Source organism: Clavelina lepadiformis, chromosome 3 (assembly GCF_947623445.1).
Source record: "Clavelina lepadiformis chromosome 3, kaClaLepa1.1, whole genome shotgun sequence".
In the NCBI taxonomy this organism is placed as follows: domain Eukaryota; kingdom Metazoa; phylum Chordata; class Ascidiacea; order Aplousobranchia; family Clavelinidae; genus Clavelina; species Clavelina lepadiformis.
The window spans coordinates 2,340,737-2,351,464 of record NC_135242.1 but is presented as its reverse complement, the minus strand read 5'-3'; the positions used below and the strand labels follow the sequence as shown (position 1 = coordinate 2,351,464).

Below are 10,728 nucleotides of genomic sequence, written 5' to 3'. Positions count from 1 at the left end.
TCGGCCGTTGCTTTTACATAATAAACATTTTGTACGTTTTAAACCCCCCGGACTTTGCCATTTTTTTCCCATTTATTGACTGTGAGTCTTTTCCGTTTTAATATATTTTGGAGTAAGATAAACGCATAAATTATAAACAATTAAAAACAGACAAACAATTGATTCTCACAGTTAATGAATAACATAAACGTCTTGTAGAGTCGTAACCAAGTCACCAAACTCGAGTCGCAAGTCAAGTCAAATCAATATCATTTAATGTGTAAAACAAAAATTTTGTGTCAACAAGAAATTTTACAAATTTGCTTCGTTTTTGCCTCATGCGCGGTTTAAGAACAAAAACTTTGTGTTAAGTTACATTTTGATGTGTTTAACTTAAACTTTAAAGTAAAAAGAAAAAATTTTTTCATTTAAGTGCTGAAATTTGGTCAATGACAACTGAATCGAGTCATGCATTTTCACAGAATAATCCTTGCAAAAAGTGACTTGAGTAATTGCGACTCTGAAGCACAGTGCATACACGTTTATTGATAATCTAATTTACAATTGATCTCAGAAACGTCATAAAAACTGTTAAAATACACAAAAAATGCGACAGAACATGTTACCGTGAGGCGTGAACATATGGTGAAGCTGACTTGTAGACCTTTCTGAAGGAAGAATTATTCCTGCGATATTAATTAGGAATAAACTTTATCACAAAATTTGTTTTAGTGTTTGTCATAATGACGCGTAAGATCACTGTAGCTCGCAAAAAATCATTTTAACTATTTTTGCAAAAACAAAAGTCATTAAATAAATGAACCGTTTAAGCCATCCACTGAGTTAAATAAGATGTGAGCTACTGGCTACACGAAATACTTTTGTTGCAAAAAAGAATATGAACAACAAGAGTTCTGTTTTATCTGCTAAAAACTCTTATCTTACTCAGCGAAATGGTTAACCTGTCGGGTTCGATTCCCTGTTGCGGTACCGTTCTAACGAATTCGAGCAATGTACGAACTATGCTTGCTTTTGTTCAGTGATTTTGGTGAAGAGTTTCGAATTCAGAAAATGAGTTAATGAAAATGAGTCAAAAAAATTCAAACATAAAAAATTTGTATTCATTGAAAGGACGAAGGACAATTGCTCGGTAGACGGGACGTGAGCGGTTTAAGCTGTGAAAAAACTTTCTTCAGCCCGAGGATGAAATTGTGATATCACACCATAATGGACAACACTAAACTAAGTTACTGAAGTCCCCTACTGCTATGACTTGAGGTAGTCCACTAAAACATGCTTACACCGATCAGTGTCGATCAACTAAACAGAAGTTAAACTCCAGTAATTCACTCTTACATAAAACCTGAGTTGACCGCATGAATTTTCTTCCAAGCATATTTGTCAAATCGGTTGAGTTGCCACGTGACACGCCTGTGCTGTCTGTGTGGTTTTAACTTCCTACCTTACTCAATCGGTTATTGAGTAACCTTACTTGGAACCTCGCCTCGAAAACAGATTAAAATATCTGAAATGGTTTGAACGTGTTACACCAGATTAAAGCATGATCATACTTTCATTGAGCAATACGCGATAAGAAACAAAAACACTATGATTTACTAGGTTTAGTGACCATAAAATTAATTTGGCACTCAATAAATATCCAATGTAATTTTTACGTCACAGCAGACAAGATTACTACACGCTCATGCACCAATGACGGTGATTTGTAATATAAAAGTTTAACTTCAAAAAATAAGCTCAAGGGCGCCACCTAGCCATCGTTCCAAAGTCCATAAAATCATGAATGGATTTAGTAGACTATGAACGAAGGTGCGAATACCTTAAACGGCGACAGTAATAGCTGTAAAGACCACAACAGTAGATGGAGCGCGGACTAAGTATCCGCACCATCCAGCTGGTAGTAATGTGACCACAGTTAACGGTTATGAGCAGTAAAACGAAAGAATTTACCCTTGAAAATGCACAAAAACAAACATGAACGCGAAAGCACCAACATGCGGAAGAAGTTTCAAAATGCAATCGCCTCGGCAGGCAGTAGACACCTCTTACCTTGTCATTAGGATAGTGCATGCATATCACTACAGCCGACATCTTAGGTCTCATCAACCCGAGCTGTGTTGAAAAGCAGATGAAGAAATTACAAATTACTCGATGGAATTAAATTGCAATAAATCATGAAGCGTGAACCATTCCGGCAGTGTTAATCAGGATTGAACTTTAGCGTTAATTCTGTCTCAGTGCTTATCATGATAACACGAGACGAACAACAAGTCATTTAACAAAGGCCACAACTTTAAACGAAACACTTAACCTCTCACTGACAGTTTGCATTAAGGAGAAAAGCATGAACAGGATCTATGAGGCACACCAAAGTCATACAGTATCAAGGAAAAGCAGAAAGGGGTCGATTAGGGCGTTGTTGTCAGTTAAAATTTTGTCGTTGCTCCAGTTTCACTCTTGGTCGCGGGCGGTCGCCGAAAATTAAGGCCGTGTCGTCAGTGACACTTCTGGCTAATGCCTGCATCGAAGCCATCATTGTGTCGAGTTGAGGTGTCTGTTAAAATGAAGAATTGACCAATTACCTGCTGGATCTAACAAGGAAATCTGTTATTTAATGAAAGTTTTGTGGAAGTTCGATGTTAGCGACGGCACTAGTCTAAAGACAAGCACTAGACAAAGCGTAAGAATTGATCTCCATTTATTGCAAACTCGCATTACAGTACTCGACTTCGAAACTTCCATAGAACAGTGTTGTTGATGAAAGTTTATCTTACATTTTCTGCCTTGATTATCTTCGGGCCGCTGTTCGTGGCTGTTTGAGTGTTGAAAGCCGGAGGGTGAGGGCCTTGGTTCTCTCGGAAATGCATCCCGCCTTCGTTCTGGCCGCCTTGGTGAAATACATGTAAAGAAAACAAAACTACATTAACAATATGCAGACTGGCTGGTGGGAAATACTGTACTTGCATCTGATGCAGGTGATAAATGTTTCACCTGGATTTGGGTTGTGTGTGCCCACAACAAACTATTATTATGCGTTTAACTTTGCTTTTGCAAAAGAAAGTGCAGTCTATGCACAAGCAATTTGAGGTTTGTTTTTGTAAATAGAGAATGAGGATTTGGCAAAAAATTTTTGAATCATTCTCTTCCATGATTCACAACCATGAAATTCAGTTCCTATTTATAAGAAAGTCCATTTTGTGTGTAGTGTGCCAGCAGTGTACGTACATCAATTCTTTTGCAATGCAACTGGGATGCAAGCACTTGCATTTAAATAAACTTAGAAATATCAAGGTATACTTTTAAGCCTCACCGACATACAGCTTACAAGAAGCATTGATCTTACCCCAAGCAAGGATGTTAACAGGTAAAGATGTTGCAAACTGGTCATTGCTGTACCCGCCGGGATAATGTTGGCGTACGTTGAACTTGCGTCGTGGAGGAAGATTGCCAGGCATGCCTTCCTCACTTTCTTCGGAATCGTCCGACAAGTCGTCTTCATCACATGAAGGACTGTGCTCCTCCTCACCAAACATAACTGGAAACAATCAACATCACATAAACACGTTTTTTGACATGCAGAATTCATTGTTTTTGAAGGATATAAACAATGGCGAAAATTGAAGTTTTGCGTTTGTGAACCAAAGCTTGGATTCAACTCACGATTATCGTCAAGCTCAAAATCACCAGACAGTTTTGGCGGCTTCTTCCGTTTTGTTTTTTTCATTTTTCCACTTCTCGGCTGATTGTGATGAACTGCAAATAGAGATAGCAGTGAAGAGACAAACTAAAAAGGAGTTCTTAGAAAATGTTTGATTCACATTCTACAATACGAGCTTGGTGAGAAGGTGGAAAAACTTTCACCTTTGCCAGGATCACGTTCCAGATTCGAGTCAGGTTTTCGAGGAGCGCTACACATTGAGCCGGATGATCCTGAATGTAGTTGGGAAGGGTGACCATCAAGTTTTAACGTTCGAAAACTTGAAGATAATGACCTGCAATAAATAAGACATCATATCATTATTGCCCTGTAATCATGTGTGTCATTATTAACGTAGACACCTGATGATTACCTGGCCGTTGGATCATTCGTAAGGGAGGTTTGTCTGGTGGCTGGAACTCTAGATTCCATCGATCCGTTGCCACCAAAAATATTCTTTTTCTCAACGCTGTGCCATTCTGCTGAATCGTTGCTAGCATCAGATTCAAGACCCTTCTTTATTCGATGCATGAGATGGCCATGTCCATATACCGCTGATTTCTAGATAAATAGATCGGTAATGGATTACATTTAAATGAACAGTATTCAAAAGTATAATTAACAAAAATGAAAATGATTGAAGAAATGAAAGATATTCTTACTGGTTTTGTGTCATTGTTGAATAAATAATTGTGACTCTCATCATAGTCAGGAAAGAAAGTTGTTGCAACCGCGACCTGTAGAACAGCAAAGTTATAATTTTTCATGATATGCAGCCACTTGCACATGCACATATTTTACATGCTTTTACTCTGCAGTCTCACAGTAAACTATATGTCCAGCACAAAACCTCATGCAAATAAAAAAGTAGCATATTTGTCTTATAATTCACTGAGTACAATTCACCTCAGATCCAGTGGCTTGGGAGTATTTATCCACCGCCAGTTTCAACAAGTTCCAAGCTTCTTTTTGTGAGTTGATCATCTTATTGCCAACGGATTCATAAATGACATGAACTAGTTTTTAAGTGTAAATAAGAACACTTCAGGTCAATGCATAGTAGGCTAAACTTTAGAAATTATTCGCAGTTCTTCATTAAATCCAGTTCACACAACCACACCAAACACTTGAAAAAAGCTGAAATACAAACATTGTTAAAATGCTTTTCGAAGTTCGTGATATTTAAAGAAATAAACTGGCTCAGTATTATCAAAGAGCATGGAAATTGTTTTTAAACACATCTATGCCAGGCTATGTCTAAGTAAGAAAATCCCAATTGCACTTTTTGGCCTCTTCAACAAAACCGTGGGTGTGCAAAAGATCTGACAGTTTTAACTTCTCACTTCCCGATGCTTGACTTCCAGTACTAGGCTCACCTTTAGCTGTTACTAGCAATACTGTACTGTAGCCTAGGCCTATCCATCATATGATAATACACTTTAAATAAAAGCTAAGTCGTTACTCGTTGAGGGATCTCCGTCGAGATTTGGTTTTCTCAGACATACTATAAACATCACGATACTATACCACAGACACAACCTTGCATATAGACACGTCGGCACCACTGTACAAGTATGCATGCCACCAGCACGTGTAGAATAACCTATTATTATATATCGGTACATCACACTCAAACTCAAGCCAACCTCCTTCTGGCAGTTTAGTAAACAGGTTCAGACCGGCAGAATCACCATAAATATGCGAGAAATCAGGCATTTCTATTTCAGATAATCCATTCGCCACACACCTTTGTAATTCAATATTGAAAAACTTACAAAAGTTATTTCCTGATCTGTAAAATATCTTTCTAGATATAACCTAGGTTAAACGAATATTGTTTAAACAGTTTTTATTTTTATACAAAAATTCAATTACCAGGTTTATTTATTGGCTTACATAATATGTGAATTAAAAACTATTTAACATTTGGTAAGTATGGCCAACGTTGCTGCAATGTCTTGCAGAAAATGATGCAATCTTGAATCTTGAAGGAATTTTGCAATAGGGAACTGTTTATTGCTGAATTTCAATATGTTTTAGCAATTTTGTGTTTATTTGACATAAAGAGAATGTTTTTCCTTAGCAAAGAATCATTTCAATCAAAAAACATGGCCTTCGAGCAATAAAATCACAAAACTCTGGTGGAACATTTGTAGCAAAATTGATTCCGGTTATTGTTTACATACCGCACGTAGAGCATACTTTAAAAAAATTATTTGTAAAATTGTACTTAATGGGTGGATGTTGTGCTTTGCCACATTGCCCAAACAAATGAAGACAAAGGCAATTTTTGTTTCGACATTCCATGGTAGGGGATTTCCCATATTCACTTTTCAGGCATTCGATTCAGTCGACGTTTTCTAAGCTATGTTCATCCTGCCCTTTATTGGCACCATCCTACATAAAGCCATGACACTCAGCGTAGCGAAAACACAAAAATGATTCCATTGCTTACAAGCACTTTCCGCTCGGTAACATTACTACGTTTTTACGCTTGAAGGTTCAAAGCAGGATTAAATAAAACCGCGCACTGTAGACGGCTGGCGACTTGACAACTACTTTGTTGGGTGAAGAAAACTCTTTCCAGGCTCAAGACCTTTATCTGACAAGTTTTTCGTAATCAGGATTGCATCTGCGTTCTATTTGAGATCAAAAATGTATTAAAACCTCCTGCTATCAAGGCGCACACAATGCATATACAAGAAAAAATAGGTATGTTAGAAATATGCAAACATTATCCCGCATAATAAACATCAAGACAAACAATGACTTACGAGTCTGGCGCACAAACCGAGTTGGTGGGACATAGATTTAAGTAAATAACGCAAAACACGTGTACAGTAGAAATACAGGTTTACGGATAATTCATTCAATTGTTTGTTTGCAACAATTGAAAATACTTCACGTGCTTTAACTGTACTATATAGAAAAAAATACGGTATCTCTGGTAAATCTGCAAAGTTCATCTCTTCATTTGCAATTTTCACATAAAACACAGGTAATGAATAAAAGATACAAAGAAAAAACTGCATCGTTAATTTGATGGCACATTTCAGTACAAACAACTTATAGATAAATCCTGAATTTGTTTAAAAAATTTTGAAACAGTAGGCAGTGTATAATTCTACATATGTGAAATTTAAATTCACTTTTTCGAAGATGGAATAAGATTTTAGAAATAATTCTAATCAACAAATTACAATCACAGTAAAAATGACATTTTTAAGACCTCAATCATGCTTTGTTTTATTCCTGGATTCCTCATTTTCCGGATTATACTTGGTTTTAAATTCTGTAAATACAACTGTCACATCGTTTACAGTGACAGCCATAGTGACAGGTGTGCTACGATCGATTCCTTTCAGTCTTGGTCGTCCCACTCTGGATTCAGACTCTGATCTCGTTTTCGTCGTCTGCATTTCTTCTTTTGGGCTTAAACCCTGCGGAGAGAGTTGGGGAGTTTGGGCAACTAGTCTCCCTTCCTGCTGTGCAACGATGTGCTGACTTAGTCTCGGCTTTCGCGTTGACGTACCCTTCCTCACATCGCACATGGAACATTTAAAAGCCTCCGGCGAGTTGGTGTAAGTACACACACTGCAGTCCCAATATTCTTCTTGCAGAACTTTCGAGATTCGTTTACGTGATGGTACAGCTCCCTTTTTATCACTCATTTTCCTATCGTTCTGCAAAACAAGTAAATAATTTGATTGAATTCGATACAGGTATCTCTAATCTTACATAAAAGCAATCATTTTTTATGAAGGAAAAAACACAAATAGGAGCTCATCTCATCACAGATAGGTACAAGCTTGCAATGAGTTATCCAGAGTTTTTTAAAATTTTCGAATTGGTTCATCTTAAACTCCCCCTTCTCTGAAATCTGCAACGCATTCAAATCGAAACTTTCCAGCAGTGTCTCTTTCTCAGCCAATTGAGTGTTACTCGACTGAGCAACATTCATAATCCATGCAACAATGTCACTGAGAGCAGGTTCAAGTTCAGTTGCTTCACATACATCGGCTAAAGGCAGCATTTTAATTGATGCCATCGCATCATTCGCAGACTTCTTTATCTTCTTATTACATTGACGTAAAATTAAAATCTTGTTTTTAATTTTTTCAATCAGGGAGTTGCAATTTTCAACTAATTTTAAAACCAGGGCATCCTTGACGTTTGGAAAGTGTCTGTACAACTGAGTGTCACATAATTGCGATCGACCACAGCAATTTATTTGTTCTTCCAAGTTTGAAAGGGATGAAATATAAATCTGGCACTCCCGGCATGTTTGGTCCCAGATCAAAGACTCTCTACTTAAGGTATCAAAAGATTTTTGAATAAATTTCCTATTTGCATCCATCCCTGCAAAACAATCACAGTAAAAAATACAAAGTCACATATATAACAAGAGATTAATGGTTATCTCGGACAATACAAGAACATCTACGAGATACAGGTCATATAAATTCAACAACTGATGCATGCATAACAGAAAAATAAAATTGATATGAATAACAAGCTATGATGGGTAAAAAAACAGAAACAATAACAACAGGTAGAAAGCATAACACCCAGAGCTTTTGAATAAAGGAAATCACAAAAATGAAAAACCAAATGTTGGCAGTAATAACAAATTCTTTACCAATCATAAGAGATATAAAAATCAAACGCAGATGACTCTCTATCTAGAGTCTAGTTAGACTGTGACACGTTCATCTCAACCAACTTAACAATAATCTAAGCTTTGAAACAGCACCTTGATAGTTGATATGTTTACAGCATGTCGTTACAATAAAAAATTATTATTATTATTATATTAAAACTGCACAACGTTAAGTTTAAAATTAAACTCTGCTGTCATTGAAGCAGGTTTGTTTGCAATTAGAAGAGGTGTCACATGTTGTCTTCAGAAGTATATTTCTGCAAAACCTGAGCTCCAACAATCAATCATTCCTTCTTCACTGAATGTCAAACATTCCAGCTGAAATTAGACAAGGTTGCTTATAGAAGATAATGCTTGTAAAAGTAAGTTGTAAAGCATCTGTTAAGTACTACGATAACTTATCACCACAGGTATAGTAGAGTTCTTGCTGCAACCGATAACTGGCTCACCTGATTGCAATCCTTTAAAACACTGCATGTAGTTTTTCATTTGGAGCTTTAGTATTTCATTCTGTATGTTATGTCTATGACCAGAGTCTGATACCCCCATTCTCATGAGTTTTGTGTCGTTTAACATCAACAGTGTTTTGCCTAAAAACAAATAAATAAATACAAATATCGGCCTTTTAATAACATTCAACGCCTAAATAAAGCATAAAGTGCAATACACACAAACAATTGCTTACTGCACACACGAAAAGATCAGCAACAGTTTATATTTGAACTACACAAACTGTACGACATACCAGTTATGTCATGGTGAGCAAAAAGATCGGCATAATGGGCTTGGGTCTGGGGTATGTGCCTCTTAAGCCATTTGCAAACCTCCGTTTGTGTCCACACGTAGACTGGCTTTGTCTGCCGAACTGGAACATTAGCAGCTGTGTCTATGTATACATAAAGATCTAAGTTATCCAAAATTTTAATACTTCAACAACATTCAAAAATTCAACATAAACCAGACTTTGAAAAATCAAGATTTTTGAAAATTATTCATAATGCAATTGCATGCAGTTCAATGAGATCTTGTTATTATACTTACTTGCACTGTGGCCGGCAATAACAGAAGGTCGTTGGTGGTAAGCCAGCATTAATGAATCCTTCAAAATGTTGCACAAAATGATTTTTTTATTAAACTAATAGCCAACCCAGAATCAATCACACTTCACAAAGCAAACAGATTATAATTCACAAGTGAATATGTTTCCTAACCTGATGTTGAAGAGAAGCTCCAGATGATTTCGCTTCGAGAATATCCGAATCAGATCCTGGTCTTCTTCTTCCCCCTGCTGCATGGAAATTCTCTGGGGAAGTCCCAGCGCCCCGCAGAAGCATCGAATCTGAACTCTCTAAACATACGGGAACAAAAAGTAACTTATTTTAACCAATTTGAAGGTTTGCAAGTTAACATAGTTCCAGTTTGATCATTCAAAATACTGGCGGCACACCATTGTGGAAAGTGTGGCATAGGCACGAAATATGCAGACAACTGGTCCACGTGCACATCTGACTTTTACACGCTCATGTTTAGTTATAATAAACAAACAAGAGCAAACTGTCTATTTGAACGCCAATTTATAGTAAATACACAGACTATAATGGTCAAGGACATGCCTTCACGCCAAAAATTGTGTCTGCATTATTTCCAGATTTCTTGTTCACAACCAGGTAACTGCCATACCAAAACCTGCTTTCCAGTCTGAACCCTTAACTTTAACACGTACAGAAAGAAAGACGTAGGCTACTACGTTTAAGCAGATTTATAACAAACACTGAAACATGGCAAATTAAACGCCATGAAAGATAATAACCAAAGATTTATGGCTTGGGTGCACGCCGTTATGTCAAAATGTGTCTTTCCTCATGCTTGGCTAAAAGCTGAAAAGAGTTCTCATCAAAAATGACATACGGCTGTACCGTACCGGTAATTCAGCAATTTCCAGCTTCTGCCTGGACGGCACGTTTTTCTGGACTTAAATTAGGGCAGATTTCAAGATAAAACAAAGAACTAGCTTACCAGTTCGCTGAAAATTCTTCAAAATATGGCTTGCACTTGCGCTATGATGACGCCTGTGCTCTACTTTTGAACGCTGCATTTCACTTTAAAACTTGTTGTTTATAAGCTGTGACCATAAGATAGAATTCCCCTCTTGCATCGACTTTCAAACAAAAAAGTGCCTTCTAGGATCTCATTTTACACAAATAGGCTTTCTTTTTTAAACCGATCAAAAAACTAAGACGATTGGCCTTTTAGAAATATGTTGCTTATAATTTAAAAAATTTGTTAAAACCAAAAAAATTCTGACATAAAGTATTCTTCTCATAAAACATCTGAATAAAATCACAGCAATTGCGAAAATTACCTAGCGCAT

The 10,728-nt window shown here is 36.9% G+C and overlaps 3 protein-coding genes across 3 annotated transcripts; all 3 read right to left on the bottom strand.

Annotated features, from left to right (window-relative positions):
* Positions 1-1,535: 1,535 nt before the first annotated feature.
* Positions 1,536-4,853, bottom strand: LOC143450594 (uncharacterized). The gene is made up of 8 exons (XM_076951200.1): positions 4,604-4,853; positions 4,360-4,434; positions 4,071-4,258; positions 3,862-3,992; positions 3,661-3,753; positions 3,344-3,535; positions 2,775-2,887; positions 1,536-2,554 (listed from the first exon to the last, which is right to left on the bottom strand). The coding sequence occupies exons 1-8, from the start codon at positions 4,679-4,681 to the stop codon at positions 2,423-2,425; spliced, it is 1,002 nt and encodes a 333-aa protein (XP_076807315.1). The 5' UTR covers positions 4,682-4,853; the 3' UTR covers positions 1,536-2,422.
* Positions 4,854-6,334: 1,481 nt separating this feature from the next.
* Positions 6,335-7,508, bottom strand: LOC143450108 (YY1-associated factor 2-like). The gene has a single exon (XM_076950520.1). It carries the CDS (start codon positions 7,366-7,368, stop codon positions 6,928-6,930), a length of 441 nt encoding a protein of 146 aa, XP_076806635.1. The 5' UTR covers positions 7,369-7,508; the 3' UTR covers positions 6,335-6,927.
* A 548-nt stretch (positions 7,509-8,056) lies between these two features.
* LOC143450107 (protein aveugle-like) lies at positions 8,057-10,536 on the bottom strand. The gene is made up of 6 exons (XM_076950519.1): positions 10,374-10,536; positions 9,569-9,705; positions 9,399-9,456; positions 9,103-9,243; positions 8,807-8,947; positions 8,057-8,675 (listed from the first exon to the last, which is right to left on the bottom strand). Exons 1-6 carry the CDS (start codon positions 10,450-10,452, stop codon positions 8,653-8,655), a joined length of 579 nt encoding a protein of 192 aa, XP_076806634.1. The 5' UTR covers positions 10,453-10,536; the 3' UTR covers positions 8,057-8,652.
* Between the last annotated feature and the right edge of the window lie 192 nt (positions 10,537-10,728).